Here is an 18,934-nt window from a genome sequence, read left to right on the forward strand (position 1 = left end):
ATTTTCCTTTGTATTTTGTGTTCCTTCTTATCCTCCTTGTGCAGTTATGCATATCAGGTCTTTTACATTTTGGTGCTGTGCTTGCACTGTCAAAAGAAATGTAGGCCAAAAGAGAGAATTTTTGCATTTTAAATTAGATTTTTGTATGGAAGCATAAATAAATTGCATATGTATGTACTGTGAGAAATGCATATAGTAGTTTTGGGTTTGTAAACAGAGGAGGGAAACATAATCACCTTATGTCCAGTCATTTTAGAAGAAGAATAAATATGTGGCTGCTCTTGAAGCTGTAAGCAGTTCTCTTCTAAGAAGGAAACATCAGACAACAGTCAAAAACACCCAGATAAAACATTTGTTAAGAGTCTCTGCATATGGAAGTGCTGATAGAGTTGTCATGTTTGGCAATCCACCCCGATCACCTTATTAAAATGGAAATCGAGTTGTCAGTCGACTTATTTTATCATTTAATTGTACAGCATAATAACGCAGGGTCTGTGTGCCTTGTTTAGGCTTGTGTTTGTCTTGAGTATGTTTGTAGAAGGGCAACATTGCACGGAATCCTCTACGGCAGTGGCATCAGTGGGAACAGACTGAACGGTATATGGGTGCCATAATATTTGGATTTTACCCATGCTGATTATCCAGAGAGTGTTTGTCAAGCTTATCTAATTGCTTTGATTGATCCATCTAAAGAGGTGCTTGAAATACTGTGTATGCACATTGTCATTCGCGGGCCACTGCATAGCCATTTACAACATCTGCACTTACATTTCCCAGCTCCACGCACATAAACACTCTGTAAATTCTTAAGTGTGCGCCGTGGGAACCTGTGTTGCGTGTTTGCGTTTTTTCGTTTTGTATTTGAAGCTGCCAGAAACCGCCAGCCCCTCTGGCGTGACTGGCACAGCACATCCAGACGTGTGATGTGTGGCCCACAATCTGGTGCTTGCCAATTAACTCTTCTTCTGAGACGGCAGCACAATAATTCAGACGCGCACATTACAAAATGCACTTCTATCCATCACAGCAGCCTTTTTTTAATTGTTATCTACATCTATATCATGTAAATGTAGCCTGCCGTAATTTACCAAAGCTCGTAATGATTAAAAAATGTATTTCAATTTCTTTTTCAAGGGCACGAAGGCAGATTCAAATAAATGGCATAAAAACTAGTTTGAGCACTTGTTCCCTACCCCTTCAGACACCGTCTCAATGGACAGTAATGTGGACACTCAACTTGACAAAAGTATATATGTAACATCAGAATATGAAAAGCATAATGTGACTATGAATGAATAGACATTTAAAAAACAGATTTCTGATCAATCTATCAAGGTTTGGTATGTTTCTTTTCAATCTCATATACACAAATATAAATAAAAGGTGAGAAAATAACTTTTAAATACTACAGGCAGCTGTAAATATGCATTCTGTGTGGTGAGTATAGCAAAATATAAATACAGACAGCATGTTTGGCTCCACTTTGGGGTTATATTTTCATACCAAACCGTCAGACCAAGGACTTGTTTTAAGTGTTTGTCAGCCTGAGAAGGATTTTAATTTGAAAAAAAAAAAAAAAGAAGAAGAAGCAATTTAACTGCAGTCTGAGGAAAGCGCTTTTTTTTGCTCATTTCTGAATGGGCAAATTTGCATAATTGTCCCATAATGCCTGAATTAGCATCTGTAAATTTTAATTTGATAATGCATCTCCTCCAAGAGGTTGCAGGATGGAATTGGATTACAGTCTTGAATCTCATTAGTGCTGTTTGACAAAGGTCCTTTTCATAACACTGAGATGTCATCAGCTGAAATCTGAATAAAATTAATTCCTTTTCATAGTGGGGCATTGGTCTGAAACCTTCCTCTTTATTATGCTCTCCCTCGCTTTCAACTCTCATCTTTTCTTCTTCAGCAAGAATCTCTAATCTGCTTCTCAAACACTTCGCCAGCTCTCAGATTTGAGATAGTTTGTAATCTCGCGTCGTCAATAGGACTGTTAACTCAGAGGTAATTCCTTCTAGTCTGAATCATTTACTTGGTCTGTACAAAGTAAATGATGGTTCTTATACTAGAGTATGGAAAAATATTGCCATTGAGTATTTAATCCGATAGTAAAAACAGTAGAGGAAGGAGTCTGTAAAAACTAAAAGACAGGTGAATAAATATGCCATTGTAATATTCATTCACAATATGTTTTTATCTGTTGTAGTCATATTTCCAGCGTGATCTATGCTTGTGTCTCGCCGTCTTCTCTTTTATCACATCTGTTTAATGCAGAATGCAAAGCAACACCCTCCCCTCTGACGTTTGTGTTTTCTTTGTCTTTCAGGAATCCAGGATAAACTGCATCCGCATCGCTCGCAAAGGTAATTTAACATGAATATGTCCCCTCCTACAAATGCTGTGACCTTGAATACATTTTCCTGCATTATTTCCAAGTGCTCGGCAATATTACCGCTCTTCTAGCGGCTCTAAGATAAGGGATTAAGAATGTCATGGTGCGGCCTGCTTGAGTCTGTACTGCAACATTACTCACCTTCCTGCAGAGTACAGAGGTGGCATCTTGACAAATTCTCTGTGATGGTCCTGGTTGTTTAGCGGTGGGCCTCAGAGAAAAGGGCAACAAGCAGGGAGGGATGAGGGGTCAGGCTTTCATCCTGTTTGTTTGGGGGCAGACGCTGGGACACACCATATGAAAGGCAATCTCTTTGTTCTCATCAGCAGCACACTAGACGGCTACATCTGAGGATTTTGACCTCAGCGCGGTCTAGAAGGGTCTTTCAGATCAAAACTTCCAGATGGAGCTACCTTGCCCTATCAGTATGAGAAAGCTCTGCCTCCCCTCCTCTTCTGTACCTCAGCTTTTGGAATCAAAGGGACATGAAAAGGGCAGAGAAATTGACTCTAAGTCTCGATGGCATGAGAACCCCTGTGCCATAGTACACTGTCAGATCATGGTGAATAAAAGTCATGTATTTATAGTTATCATAGCACCGCTACAGTAAGCAGAGCCTTGCAAGTAAATTGACTTGGCGGGGTGTCTTTTTTTGGTGAAGGCCTTTTTTTGTGAGTGAAAAATGAAAGAGATGAGGCTCTCCTCAAGCATAAAGCCAAAAGGCAAGGCCAGCCATTTCAGCTCAGCGTCTCACTCCATCTGCCCCACACTGACACCCGGTTGGGCATTGATTAATTATGCTTTGTCACAGCAAAGGGCTTTACACTGCGCCTGGGCTTTTCTTTGACACTAAGAAAAAGAAATACACAATAGAAGATTTAAACTAGCTAGATATTAACAGTACAATAAAAATAGGAAGGACAGAAGGGACAATTTAAGCAGCATTACATCATCGACTTACAGGGTGATGTAACCAAAGACACCTTGAGAGGAAAATTCATAGGAAAAAATTCCCCTGGGTGATTCCAATTTCAAGGTGCGACAGGCCAGAGCCTTTTTTGTTGCTGTTTGTGATCTCCATGATCCCTGTACCATTAACATAGCCTCCGCATCATCAGGTCCTAAGCCGTTATTATCAGGGAGCCCATCACAAGCAAAGTGGAGGCAAATGATTCTGGCTTGGATAACAAAACTGGAGATTACATTTCAACTTCCAGGTGACAGTTTAATTAAGGATCCTCTGGCAGGCTCAACACAACAATAGACTTCCATTCCTCCTCTAAGTGCCAATTTCCACCATCAGGCAGCTGGCAGGTGCATGGATTCATGTGGAAATCTATTTCATGCTCGTGTTTGGCTTAATAGAAATTTCGAGGCTAAATGTGGCAAAACCACCTTATCTGTCCAAAATGTCAGGAAACTGAAATTGATTTTTCACCTCCTCATCTACATTTTAGTCAACATAGAGTAGCCCGGTATTCCTCCTGTAGATGTAATTTTAAATGAAGTCACGGCATAAAATAAACATTGACCGCTGAGTTTGTGGTCGATGCTGTTTTTTTGAATGGAGCACCTCAAAACGTGCTTGAATGTTTCTGATTTTCAGTTACAATAGCTTACAGACACAAAGACATCTGCGGACAGTCTGTCCATGTGTATGAAACCACAAAAATCTTTGGATTTACGGTCTGACTAAACCCTGTTCTACCACTACTGGAAACAGAGCTGTCATATGACGTGTTTATATATTTCACAGCTCACACACAGAGCGAACACGTTACACAGGAACTGCAGCTGAAAAACCCACAACGGCAATTTTACAAGTACAACAATTTGTATAAACTTGAGTCATTTTCTAAAATACTCTCATGATTGATTAAAAAATCTGCCACATAATGAAATGATACTGTCCTACTTTCATCTTGATTTGAGACAAGGGTCCTAAAGCACCCATAAAGTGCCCACAGCTACAGATAGTTGGTCTAAAACATGATTCTGTTTTCATTTCCCCTGCCCTAGATCTGATTCTTACCCAGCAGGCTGCAAGATATAGCTCTATCCCAAGGCTTGCTCTGACTTTCTACTGCTCTCCAAATTGGTTTGCTGTACCAACAGGCTCAGAGGGGCTAGTTTCAGGGCTGTCAAAGCCTGGAGGACAGGCTGACACACACAGAAAAAAAAAAAAAAAACTAGATCAGTGGGCCCCTAGAACAAGACAAAGAAAGGCCCCGTGCTCAGCGCCATTTACATAAATATGAAGCTTTATGCCTGAGAAATGAATAACCTGCTATTATGATAACAACCTTTTCAGTAGCTCTCAGATATCTTGAGGTTATACAGCAGGGCTGTGTGAGTGACTTGTGAGTAGGGAAAAAATAATTCGCTTTTGAATAGAAATACACCTCAAACGTACCCCAGTAAAATGTGCAGTTGCAATATCAAATGGGGGAAGGACCTAATGCTGCAAAGGCATTGTACAACCTTAAACATTTTTGAATGTAACTAGTACAGTAAATCTTGGTTAAGTAAGTTCTCTATCTGTTCATTTTCCATCTCTATTGACCATCTTTTTAGTAAATGTCAGTAAAAATCTTGCACAATCGAAATGCCCAGTTAAAATCTCTCACCAAATTGTCTTGCGTGCGAGGCAGTTATTTTGTTTGTCAAAGTGCAAGTTGTCATTATGTGGATCAATCTCGATCGTATTGGAATTGTCCCCTGTGTTCTTGCTTCTAGCGGCCTGCAAAGATCACCGTGAACCTCTGGGGGTCTCCCAACATTCTGAGGAGATGGGTCTGATTCTTGGGGTGTGTGCCGGAGGTCTGGTAGTCCTCATCCTCCTGCTGGGTGCCGTCATCATCATCATTAAGAAAGGGTAAACGTCTGCCTCTGATAATTGTTGAGTACAACCCATGCCTCATTGTCACATCATATCTCTCTCGTTGTTTTTCCCTGTGTGTTGTGTTTCCGAGCTGTTCATTGGTCACGTTTTTACACGTGCTAAACTTTCTGGAAGATGACGTTTGTTTGGGGAAAATCCTGCACCAACAGCGCTGCATTGTTTTCATCCCCTCACGGTGCACCAGAGGGACCAAACAACTCTCGTCTGCAGAGCCTATCTGAGAGTGTATTTAATTAAAGGCGGATGCAAATCAATTAGCCACTTAATTAGGCAAACCAAGCAGAGGTCTGACCCTTAAATGAGATGGTAATTGCTAGGGAAAAGGTGTGCTTTTACAGATTATTAGCAAATGATCCCACAGGTTTGCAGTAGATCGTCTACACCTTTAGCTCTGCATTCATTTAGCTGCAGCTGAGGTCAATTCTCAAATAAGGTTTAACGTCTTATCCAAATAGGATGTTGCGCAGGGCTCCAGCAGTCATTATTAAATTGCTGACACAGCGTGATTCTGCAAGATACCACGACTCTGCACATTAGTCCGGGTTCCTCTGCTAAGCCACCATGAATTCCACTCTTAGAGAATTGATTGCTAAATTTGCTGTGACAGGAAGCCACGTGGTCTAGCCCTTGAAGCGTAACACTGAGACATATTCAATTGAAGGAAACACACATTTTTCTGCCTCGCTGTGGTTTGGTCTGTCAGCACCTGCTTGCCACATCCACATGGTGCTCATTTTCACTGTAATCAATGCACTCTGCCCTCAGCTGACATTGCTTTCATCTTACATCTCTTCTTTCTCTTGATTTGTTTTCTCCTTCTCCTGCACTCTTACCAGAAGGGACTACTACTCTTACTATCCGTAAGTGACTCCACCTCTTTGCTTTTCCATCTTATACATGCTTGTGCTCTGAATGTCAGTCATAAGTTCAAGGGGAAAAACAAAACTTTGCATTTATCACTTTTTTCTCCTTGTTTCTCATAATTATTACCTCCATGACTGTCTCCATCTCTTTTTTTCTCTTATAACACCTCTCCTGTACACCAATTGTCTTTCTATCTTCTTTTTTATTTATCAATAGGAAACCAGTCAATATGAATAAGACACCCATTACCTACCGACAGGAGAAGAGCCATATGGGCTCCATGGAGCGCAGTTTCACAGACCAGAGCACCCTACAAGAAGATGAAAGAATGGCTCTTTCCTTCATGGATGCACACACCTGCGGCACACGAAGTAAGACAAGTGCACCCACACATATACAGTACTGTACACAAACCGAGCATGTTACAGCTACCTAATGCAATTTCAAAACTTGATGTACAGCACATCATTTGTCACTGTAATCTTTTTGCCCATCACTCACTCCATAAATATCTGAATCATTCTGAAAGATAGTGATCATATGTGAAACATATCCTGCAGTACTTGAATGTATTGAACTATTCACTGCTGGCAGCTGGTACACAAAACATTTCGCAAGACTGCAAAAAAGAGAAAGAAGTGCAAGTGAAGTAACATATTTAGAATGAATGATGTGTGATTGTTGTCAGTACTTTCCATCTTGATCTCCGTGCTAATGTTGTCAGTCTCGCAGAGAGGGAAAGACCGATGTGTTTACTGTAAAGTAGGCGTGAAGCAGATCCTGGTCTGCTTCACACGTCATCTGAGACAGAGCTACCGTCAAATCTACATAACATCTGTTATGATGACATCTTTGAGGAGAGACACCTTATCAAAGTGATGCCTGTAACATACTGTAAGCTGTATGTGTCAGTATCAATATTGCTATATATTGCTATTATATGAGGGTAACATAACATTTTCATACCAGTGTGTGAATAAAAGTGTTAAAGCATTGTTAAATATTTTAATTCATAACCAGTTTCATACATAAATGTTTCAGCCACAGTCACACTGAACAGTCAAACCTGTCTTTCCCTGATTCAGGTGATGCTCGTAGTTCAGTGAATGAAGCCAGCAGCCTACTGGGAAGCTCCCCGAGGCACCAGTGTGGACGTAAAGGCTCCCCGTACCACACAGGGCAGCTGCACCCTGCCGTTCGAGTGGCTGACCTCCTCCAGCACATCAACCAGATGAAGACTGCCGAGGGCTACGGCTTTAAACAGGAATATGAGGTAAAAGGGCAGCACACGCTTCTTTTACACTGTCGCAACATAGACATCTGCGGTATTACTTTGACATCATTACTTACACTCTGGGAGCTCAAAATGAACAGCGGTACAAAGTACAGCACTGCTGCTGGTGATCTAGCGTCAAGTATTGTGAACTGATATAAATGAGAAATTTCAGGATTGCACAAGTCTTATGAATGGCACTATATACGGTTCCTGAATTCATGCTGTGACTGAATTCTTTAACAGCCGGTCTTCACTGTAACTTCAACAGCATGACTGCAATTGGTCTATTACACTGCTGGATAGTGTAGTTATAACATCACCGCCCTCCATGGAGTATGCTGGGGTTTGAATCCCTGTGGCCTACTTTCAGTAGGGGTCCCCAGGCAAGACCCCCTTACGCTTACCCTGCCTGCCTAACCTTGTCTCACTTGTAGTTCACTTTTGATAAAGCATCTGCCAACCTCAACATACAGCGTGGGAAAACCAGAGCCGAACTGCAGTCACATGTATAATTCAGTCTCTTACTTGAATTCTATGCTTAATGTGAGAAAGTACACGTTCAAATACAGGCGACTTAAAGAAAGTGTTATTTGTTTCTGAACAGAGGTTGTATACAGTGATAACATAGTATGCCAGCTCCCATGTGGAAAACATGTTTTATGCCTCATGTCTCTGGCCTCCTGTGAATAGTGTTTTCTAAACTGTTGTGTAGTACCTGCAGAAACACAAGTTGTCATGTTGTCTTTATTAGTTGCCAGGGGCGCTCATTTTAGGGTTGAAATGGCAGTGTCTGAGCAATCAGTGTCTCAATGTCCCTCAGGTTTGTTGAGGTTCCTTGCCCTGCTAAGGACACCCGCCATGTGTAAAAAAAACTTATTTTAGCCCTTTGTATTCATGGTCTCATTCTTTCATGCATTTCTGCTCAGAGCTTGTTGCCATAGGGGAGGTTGAAGCAAAGACAAAGCAATGTTTTGTGGGTTAGCTCCCTCATCACCGAAAGGTCCGGTACAGTGGCTACACTGATGTACTTCTATGCCTGGTTAACCTGGACACTCCAAACGCAGCAGAGAGAACTGACGAGGTAAAGAGGCTGCTGATGTAGTAAGCATTGGCCTTGATAAACTTTGGGAAGTAAATGGAACGAAAAGGGCTAGAGAGCCTAGGAGAGATTTTGCACACAGCTTGGTGCCCCGGTGGGGAAGGCAGGCTTGTACCTAGGCTTTCCTCTGCATTAAGTGCTTGACCTTACCTGGCAGTATTGTTCTAGAAGTTCTCTTAGGAACTTTGAAACCCTGGACAAACACGGTGCTGCAGGAAGTTCTTGATGATTCTGGGAGGAAGGCACACTAGTGAGATGTGATCATGGTGGAAAAGACTAATGTCAAGCCCCACATACAAGAAACAGTGCAGACTCTGTCCGGGAGCAGCTTTAAACCTGTCATATAGAAGACTCATATATCACTGTAAATTGGTAATCCTCTTACTGGATTTTGAAAAGACAAGCTCCAAAATATATTGTGGGAGCTGCTACATGTGTTATTGATCCATTTCATTCTTCTCAAAGGAAATGGATTTGCAGTGTAGACACACAAAAAGAATATTAAAAGACCATCACAGTGGAAAAAAGAGTGCGCGGGAGGCCATCAATTCTCCTCTGACATCATCCATGTGCCCTTCTCACTGCCCACTGAAATTAATTAACAGGGTTATGAAGGCATCCGGATCACACTGTTGCGGTACATGTGAAATAAATCATCCTCATTTGGGTCCAAAGTAGACCTCTGTCATGACGGCAGGCCTGATGAGGTTAAATGTCTCTGGACGTGCTCTGGTCAGTGAGTCCCCTGTCCACTGTTAACAGATTATGGGGTGGGAGTCTGGGAGGGTTGAGTGGATAGCGAAGGAAGATGAAAGGGTAGACACGGTAGGAGATACAACAAATGAGAGCTCTTTGCTTCCATGTCTTGCAACTTCCAAATGTTCTGCTCCCAGAAGCAATGTTAGTGTTTTTCTCCCCCTGCAGAATATAATCCTACTTAAATGCTCTATAATTTGTGAAAGTAACCATCACACTAGGATGCACACGTCTATGAACGGCAACAACTAAATACTGAAGTGAAGATGTCACACTTAACAAGGCATCATTTCTCTATAGATATTAGCCACAGGCACAGTTTGGCTCATTCAGATGTCACAGTGGAGATGACAGTTTTAAGCATGTGAGATTTATATGGGATTGATATTTGGAGTTTGGAAGTCGGGACCTTCTCATAGCTGATGTGAGGTGATTCACAAAGTTGCTGCAGTTCCTTAAAAGTCATCTGGAGCAGCCAAAGCAAATGTCCTATCATCTATTTGGTATGACATTCATAAAGACGAAAGCTGCCATTAATACAAACTTAATATAATTACCGCCACCGTATTTGCTGTCAATCACTTGAGTTTGTCTGGTGGATCACTGCTTAGTTTCTGTCTGGAGTTTTTGTCCTAAATTGAACCATAAGAAGAAAATAGCATGTTTCTTTTGCAAAACATTGCATCTCCCCCTCCTGATGTTGCAGAGGCTGCTCTCTCTCGCTGTGCAATTCAGATAATTAAGGACCAAGATCTCTGAATACCTCTCAAAAAACAAAAAAAAAACAAACAAAAAAAAAAAAAACGATTCTGTCTGAGACTTTAGATCACACCCTAGGGAGAAGTCCATTCCTGTCACCCACAGCCTATGGCATTCATGAAAAAGAGAAAACATCTTTTGTCTCTGGTTCATGGTTTCCCCCTCTGGAACTCTGCTTGTAGACTCATTAAACTGTCCCTCACGGGCAAAACACACTCCACTCAAAAAATCAATACACACCGCTTTGTGTTTTTTTATTTTATTTTGTGTGTGTGTGTGTGTTTTTTTTCCCTTTGCAAGAGTATGTGTTTTGATGGAGTGTCTCTGTCTATTATGAAGGAAAATGATGAGGAGTATCATATTACACTCCCTTGGCAGGTATAAGTTTTTATTTCCCTGAAGAATACCTGTGTTCTCTAAAAACACTGATCAAGAATTTACAGTGAGTTGTAAAGGGGCTTGTATGTGTGGCAGCTGCTGTCACTACAGTCATATTCCCACTGCAGAAACTTACGAGTAAACAACAGCAGAGCTTTACTGGAGAACTCAGAACTTTCATTACTCTACTTTGCACCTCGAGGCTGAGGTTAGGAAGGATGATTGATTCGAGGTGTAGTTGCAGAAGGGTCTACGAGGTTATCTTATGATACCTTTTGATGGCATGAATCAGGTCTGTTATTCTTTTTTTTTAAACTATAATTCTCTGTTTACTGCTTTCTGTTCAGACATTTGATTAGATTTCCAGTGAATATTGAGAGAATATGAATCTCATCACAGCGGATGAGACTGAAGGGAAATTGTGATGGTTTGTTATTAAAGGAAAACAATAATGCACATGATGAAATCTATTGGGATGTTGCATGTGTGAAGAAGTAAAAGTGTTAGAGAGTGGGGATTGTATGTGACATAGTGTAATGTGTAATTTCACAAATTGTATTCAGTGCCATCCTCATACCCGCCCCACCCCACTGATCCCTGCCACTGAGGTTTTCTAATCAATCTTCCATGGGTCTTGTTTTCCCCTCAATATACTGTCAATCTCTCAAAGTTTTTCTTCAGAGCTGCACAGGGGAGCCGTGGGAGGAGAGCAACAAAGAGTGCTCAGAAGCCTTGAGTCGAAAATTGTAAAAGAGTAACAGAAGAAAAATGATGGAAGAGGTGGACAGAGAGAGAAATGCCGAAGAGACGTAAAGAGAAAGAGGCATTCAGAGAGAGATAGAGACCCCGGGAGAGAGAGCACGTGGGAAAAAAGAGGGAAAAGTGAGGAAAAAGGTGTAATCCCAGGCAGGATTTGGCTAGTTCTCAGTTCTCTGTGGGGAGAAGTGTGTTGTAATCCCCTGCTCAGCATGCATACTTGGGCAGAGTTTCACCAAATTCCACTAGTTGCTGAAAGCCACAGGGGGTAGGCTGGGTATGGATGTGTTTGCCTGTGTTTTTGTTCGTAGATCTGAAGTGGGATGTTTTCGGGCTTAATTTAGCTGCACGGTGGACACTTAAAAGTGGCTCATGACAGCGTGCAAGAGTAAGAGCTCCCCAGTGTATCCATGCAGACAGGTGGATGTTAGGGAACGTAGAGATGTGTTACTGCGGATGATGTGTTATATTATGCTTGAGCAGCCATCCAGCAGGCATGGGGCAGACAGTTCCTCTGCCTTCACCCTTATTAACAGACATCTCAGTTTACATTCAAGACAGTTACAGAAAAGTGAATGTGTGACAATTTATACTACATTCACAAGGCTAGCATTTGTTTTTGCATTGAGTTCAGATTTCACATAATTATGCATTTGACAGATTACCACCTATGGCTAGATAGTCACTAAGCTAATTTTAAAGCCATTATTTTTAAAATGCTATCTGCAGCGGAGACAATTAACTAATTTTAAAACCTTGTAAAAGGTGTCTTGTGCTGCTGTACTGAAAGACTAATGTTCTAACTTTATATCTCAGCAAAAAAACAGATCTGAGCTCTAATAGCATCCACGACCAGCTCCCACACAGTTCTACACAGTGGATGTAGTAGTCGTGAACAAGGCTGGTAGTGTTAGCAGCACCCACAAACGATTGTACCTTAGGTTAGTGCCAACAAATGTACTGTTTAACTGGAAGAGTGGCCACTGGTTTAAATTCTTGAATCAAATCCATAGCTTTGACTATTCAAACAGGGAGGGTGCAAGTGGCAGCACATGAGTCACGCAGGCTCTGGAATCAGCCAATGACTGCACAATGCTCACGGCACTATTTTGTTTAATTACACATCATGCATAAAACACCAAACGTCTCTGTAGGATACAGCAGCTCTTGATCTAAGCCTTAGCTATACTTGAGAGATGTGCTGATAGGCTTTTATCATGCAAACGATGAAATACACATTTTCTTATCACCCATAAAACAAGAGACAAAGATGCATTGAAGCTGTGATTAACTTTGTCTGAGATGTTTAAATGATTAACACAGAGAAACTTTCTTTATTCCTGTAGAGCTTCTTTGATGGCTGGGACTGCACAAAGAAGAAGGACAAAACCAAAGGGAGGCATGACACCTTGCTGGGATGTAAGGGATCAGAATAATTTTTTTCGTTTTAAAAAACAGTTCAAACTTTGCATTTTAACATTCCTTTGTTTTTTTTGTTTTTCTATCTCTCTCAGATGACCGCCACAGAGTTAAGCTCCACCCTCTCCTGGGAGACCCCAACTCAGACTACATTAACGCTAACTACATTGACGTAAGTGTGTTGTTTTTTCTGCCTTTGTTCAACATGGGAGACAGAAAGTCAGCTTTTGCTGTGTCAGTACCTCTCACACCCTGCAAAGCCACAGTCCATCTCTCTCATTCCTGTAAGCGCACCAGTCTGTTGGCCCACTTTCATCTGGAAGCTTTCATCCAATCAAACACCCTACCTAGTGGTGTTTTGCCAGATGCCATGGTTGTCACTTGCTAAGCCGAATCACTGAGCCAGACTAACTCTATCACTTTTATTAAAACAGAGCTGAAATACATTTAATGCTTTTTATTTTTCAGCGGAGATGAACCTTTCTCTAAGGTGCCACAAATCCCTCTAAATGAAATAGATGTGATTGATGTTATTCAATCTGTGGATGGGCGGGGAGTAGATGATCCTTTCCACTGTTCTCCTCAACTGTCTGCCACACATTGAAGCGCCGCAGCAACATTCTCACAAATCATATGAAACACATGTAAATGTTGCTAATGTGTCTCACGCGGTCTCATCCATGCGTGTTTTCATTCATAATAACTAGAGGAGGCTGTGTTTATTTAGAAAGCAGGATCAGGAGAAGTTAGTAGAACAACATATAAGATCAGATTCTACCACCTGATACAATATAGTCTAGATTGACTTGATTACTTGTGAATTTGCTGTCATGGCTGCTTTTCATTAGGAGTTATGTCAAGGGAAACCTGGTAATCCGATATGATTCATCTCACAAGATTTGTTTTGCATGCCTCTCGTTGGGGATTACTGTAGTAAATTTGGCACTTTGTGAGAACACTGGGATGTACACTCATTCCTATTCGGGCTGTTAGAAAGATAAAAGCTCATGCCTAAGTCAATATCTTTATGAAGAATGTATTTGAGAACTAAATTACATTTTCTTCCGAGAGAGAAAATTAATGGATGCATAAGATGACTTGATTTTGAGTGGATTCCTTCTTGATGTGCTTGACACCGTAGAGCTTTTTTTTTTTCACCTCTCTTTTATGTTCTCTGTACAGAATGGCCAGTGGTGAGATGCTTTTAGAGAGTTCATTACAATGAGAGGGCATTAAAAACCTGGTGTGCTGTTAGGACTATAGTTATTGTGAGGGTCTCCATTAGTGTTTAGAGCACAGAGGTGCAGGCATTAGAGGGAAAACACCACTCAGCAGCCACTACAGTGTCAGTGTCAGTGATTTTACTCCCTGACAAGGCTGACCTGAGAAGCTGAACAGTAACTACTTAGCCAGAGCAGAGCATATTTTGGACAGCGTGTGATTATTTCATCAGGGGTTAAATGGAAAAGTTTGTTCCCGTCTTTGAAACATTATTCCACTTTCAAAACAGAGGTGAGAAAGTACAAGCTCTCAGTTTCTCTGTCACTTAAAGCCTCTGCTTTGCTGTGGTGTGTGTTTGCTTGTAGAGGTTCGGCACAGAAGTTTACACATGTTCGCTAGTGCAAGTGTAAATCAGTACAATGCCCCATGGCTGCAGCTAATTAACACTTTCAAATGTACTTATTTTGATTGTTAATTGCTTAAATAGTTAAAGGGGAGCTTCACTGATTTTGTACAACAAAGTGTGTTTGCAGGTACTGGGGAGTGCTGCTGCACACATGGAAAGTGTTCACTGCCTTCAGAGGGCACTTTTTGAAACAGAGTTGTCTCAAGTGATGTAACCAGAGTCAGTGTTGAAGTCAGAAAGAACTGCAGTTAGAAAGAAGGTAGCAATGGTGCCCAGTTCATGAACAGGCTTTGTGTTTCCATATTTAAAAAATAAAAACAAAAACGATGAGACAGTATGAAATGTTTGACACTCAGCAGGCATACTCTTCATCAGATCCTTCAAAAACAAACTCTCTAATGGCAATTTAGCCGTAAAAAACAAAAGTAATTTAATTATCATTTAAAAAAAAGCAACTATATGTTACACAGCAATAGAGCAAATGGAAAAACAGTGGCCCTCAAAAACTCCAGTGCTCACAAAACAATGCCCAGTCTGGTTGTAATTACAAAACCACACACACACACCTCTTCCCACCTGTCTGTAACCATACTTACCAGAAGCTTCTTTCATTAACTAGCCTATATGTCTTCTTTTTCTACTCCCCTTCCCACTTCTTCGACCTTGGACCCTGTAGATTCGGATTAACAGGGAAGTAAGTACTTCACTGCTCGTTCTTCTGCCTGCCATCGCTCTATTTTTGCTCTTCTCCCCTCTTCTCTTCCCGCTTCCCTCTTCTTTGTCTACTATCCTCTATCCACAAATACTCAAAGGTCAGCGGGTTTCAGGTGTCAGGTTTGTGCACGTTGAAATAAACAACAACAATAACAAAACACACACACACACACACACACACACACACACACACACACAGTTTTTTAGCCAGTGATTTTAAGTGAACACAAGGAGATGTGTCCTCTCTGGATGGAGGACCCTGCTGTCTTTGTTAGTTCTCATAAGTGCCAAAGACTCAGGAAGTTTAGTTGCTATGGTGACAGTCTTAGTTGGAGGAGCAGTAGCGTTGGTGCTGATAGCGTTGGCCAGGGCCAGAGGAATTGTGGATAGTAGGCCTCACAGCACTGGTCATCCATCTCCATTTCAAACATGTCCCCCTTTATGTCATTGGATACAATTCAGTTTATCCAATTCATTAGCAGTGTGGACAGACCCGACATATTAGGAAGATGCCCTCTGCACAAAGATAAAAACTGTTATCAGCGTGATTTAGCCCATCATGCTGATTTGATGAAAGCCTGTGGGCTTGGAAGTTTATTCAGATTATTCTTGACCTGCCTCTCCATTCCACAGAGCCACGTATGGTAATTGGGTCATTAATTATCATTCCAGCTGCTCCTCTGGAAATGACAACAAACAGTGGAGCACAACATCCACGTGGGTTTCCTGGTGATGTTTTCATAGAGTCTCGAAAGCAGGTATCTCATGTACCTTGCAAGGTTAGGAAAGCTGAATTTTTTTTTCAGGAGGACTTCCTTTAAACAGCTAGTTCACTTGTCCTTAAAGCACCTCAGAGTCCCTCAGGTGGTCTTTGTCGTGTCGATTCCCCCACAGGGCGGTAGAGGTGACATCTTGTTGTTCATTCATACTCACCTCATGCTCACTGTATGAAAACGTCTGTCATCTATATCAAAAGGCTGTCGTGCCCTTTGATATAAAGGATCTCAGAATACTTCACTGTACATTTAGATTTCGCCCTAGAAGACTGTTCATGTCGGCGATGATGACCATGCATTTACATGTAAGATATTCATCTGCTTGTGACAACAGTGGAATAATTCAGGGAGGGAGTTTTCTGGGGGGAAAATGGATTTGGTTTGTTAGTTTATCATCGCAGAGTGCATATTTCATCTTCAATGAAAATTGATTTGTTTTTACGGGGCAGTACTTTCTCAGCATTCTGAGATGAGGTTTGATAAATAAATTGAACACCTGAAATTGAAGAGTGTGCGACTTTAGTTTCTTTGTCTTTATTAAACTGTCACACGGATTCAGTCATTGTTCAGTCAGCTACCCTGACTCGCCTTAGGAATCACTTTTTCAGAGATTCGTCAGCAGTTTGTTAGGATTTAGTATTTGCCATGTGTTGCCTCACCTGCTCTAAACTCTGTGGCGTCTCCGAGGGCGAAGACACGGTCTGGAGAGTCAGCAATAGGTCAGACAGTGCAGGAAAATTACACAGGAAATGCAATTCACAGTTGCAGAGAGTGGGTCGGTAGGAGAGCAGAATGCAGAGGAGAAGGGGAGGAAAAAAGGGGTGAGGCAGAGAGATGCCCTCCCATACAGCTGTGCCTGAGGCGCAGATGGCTTACTCAGCATGTCATCCCTCTTCTTTCTTTCAGGGCTACCATCGATCCAACCACTTCATCGCCACTCAGGGTGAGTATCCCAGCCATGTTTGTGCTTGTGTGTAGCTTCAGGATGTTGACCGCTTTTTGTAGCAAGGTAATAAATTGAAGATGATCCAGCCAACGAGCCCACTCATGCACTGTCCCTTGCCAAAACCATCTGCCTGGCAAATCCAAAGGTGAAAGTGTGACCACAAACTCGCGAAGGCTGCGTTAGGAGTGTCACTGAATTAATCATGAAACGAGGTGAATAATTGAACACACTAATTATAGCCTCTCAATCTTTGTGATATATGGAGTAGTGTGTTCATTGTTGAAGAAAGGAGTAGTTCGCGCTATGTGGCTCAAAATACAAAGCCACCTGTATGTGTTTAAAATGTCCTCAGCTGCTCTTAAACCCTATCGAATGTCAGTTCGGGAGGAGATCCCATCACAAAATCACCCAAAATCTTTCCGTCTGCTTATCCTGCACCGGCACCTCCCCCCCGTCTGTTGGAGACACAGAAGGAGGCAGATGAAACTTTGTTTTTGTCTCTAAGCGCTTCTTTCCTACGTGATCGTCGTTTTAAAGTTGTATCTCACTCCCTAAATGTCTCCTTGTCAGATGAGTGACTTATGGGCCTCTGGGCCTTCATCATCAACTATTGCTATTGTTTTGTCACCCAACACCCCCCCTTCATCCTGGAGTTCCCAATAACTCAAGTGACTGCACAATCTTTAGAGATCATTACCCAGCCGTCTGACGAAGGACACTTAGGTCGCGATAACATAATATTTCACAACAATAAGAACTGCCTCATTGGAAGGGTGGGCTTTTATTCTGTCGTTTTTGTCTCTGTCTCTGTTATTGCTTCCCTCTTCCCACTAGGACCCAAGCAGGAGACTCTGTATGATTTCTGGAGGATGGTGTGGCAGGAAAATTGTTTCAGCATCGTCATGATCACTAAGCTGGTGGAAGTTGGCAGGGTAAGTGATGTGCACTCCTCCACCCGCGCACCCCCCCACCCCATCTCCTGTCACCATGCAGTGTTCAGATACACCCTGCATTCACCACAAAAAGAACAATTTGGTGCCTGTGTGTTTTTAGAAATATAGACCTTCCAGGACCTCGGTGTGCAGTGCACACATGCAGGCTGAAAGAGATGCCGCGTGTTTACGTGAAATCAGGATTCCCACGCTGAACTTTTAAAGGAAAAGGTCAACACAGAAAATCTGCATATTCATACATATATTACACTCTAATGCCTACAAATATGAAGCCTCTAAAGCTCTCTAATGAACGCGTTTCATCTTGTTCAGAAGAAGCGCTGGCACAGTAGGCAGATTTTGTTAGCTTTTAACAGAGCCAGCTTCTCATTGTTTCATGTGTTTACGCTAAGCTGCTTGTTGTAGCTTCATATTTTGCATACAGGCATGAGAGTGGCATCAATTTTCTCACACAAATCTCAAGACAGTAAATAAGCACCTATCAAAACACTAATTTCTCTTTGGTGGCACCTGAATCAGCAATCATCTAAAATGTTAGAGTCTAAGCAAGGTTTTTTTTAATTGTTGTTGAATTTCCTATTAATCATACGAATTTTAAAGTATTGCTATCGTATGGGGTTGTGACCCCTCACAACATTTCTGTTTGGCGACTGTAGAAATATGTACATATAAAGATGTTTAGGTGTATGAACTACCTACAGGTTTATTGGTTGAACTCTAGCGTTGTCATTTTCCATCTCACATCAGCACCTGTAGCGTATGGATTGTGTAAGTACCCCCATCCCTTTTCGGGCGAGGCAAGAAAAACATATTACCTCAGAGGGTGCTTAAAATGACACCATTTTTCTAGCAGTAGCTCTCCATCCAATTTGGTTCTCCATTCTAACAATTCAGGGAACAGGCAACAAATGAAGACTGGTTTATGTGGCTGAATCCAAATAACACCTCCATTAAATTAAAAAAATTGCCTCCTTTGTGTCTGGTATTGGTGAAAATGATTGCTGCCCTCTGTTCATTATGTTTCCTACCATTATATGATTATTGCATTTTTCTTTGCCCTTCCAGATGAAATATCTGCAGAGGAACAGGTTGTTTTTGTTCTTTTGCAGCATTTGAAGTTTAATCACTGTACATTTCCAACTTACTAACTAACTCACTCACTCATTTTTGTTTTGTTTTAACCTTATTATGGGTGATGTATCTTAATTACAGTCAAACAAACTGTTGATGTCAATCTTGTTAGATGCTTTTATAACACATTTTAAAATGAATTTTCTCCGAATAAAATACTTTAAATCCTTTTAATTCCTTTCC

General features: G+C 41.5%; 1 protein-coding gene across 3 annotated transcripts in view; it reads left to right on the forward strand.

The window, feature by feature from the left end:
- Positions 1-18,934, forward strand: part of ptprub (protein tyrosine phosphatase receptor type Ub) — a 136,796-nt gene that overhangs the window by 103,005 nt on the left and 14,857 nt on the right. For 2 of the 3 annotated variants that reach the window (XM_026370759.1, XM_026370761.1), the window contains exons 13-21: positions 2,330-2,366; positions 5,132-5,270; positions 6,134-6,157; positions 6,378-6,532; positions 7,247-7,434; positions 12,532-12,604; positions 12,700-12,776; positions 16,628-16,664; positions 17,502-17,599. In XM_026370759.1, the coding sequence (XP_026226544.1) occupies positions 2,330-2,366; positions 5,132-5,270; positions 6,134-6,157; positions 6,378-6,532; positions 7,247-7,434; positions 12,532-12,604; positions 12,700-12,776; positions 16,628-16,664; positions 17,502-17,599 (828 nt within the window). The remainder of the gene's footprint in view (positions 1-2,329; positions 2,367-5,131; positions 5,271-6,133; positions 6,158-6,377; positions 6,533-7,246; positions 7,435-12,531; positions 12,605-12,699; positions 12,777-16,627; positions 16,665-17,501; positions 17,600-18,934) is intronic. The other variant, XM_026370760.1, reaches the window with a different exon arrangement.

Source organism: Anabas testudineus, chromosome 16 (genome assembly GCF_900324465.2).
Source record: "Anabas testudineus chromosome 16, fAnaTes1.2, whole genome shotgun sequence".
NCBI lineage: Eukaryota > Metazoa > Chordata > Actinopteri > Anabantiformes > Anabantidae > Anabas > Anabas testudineus.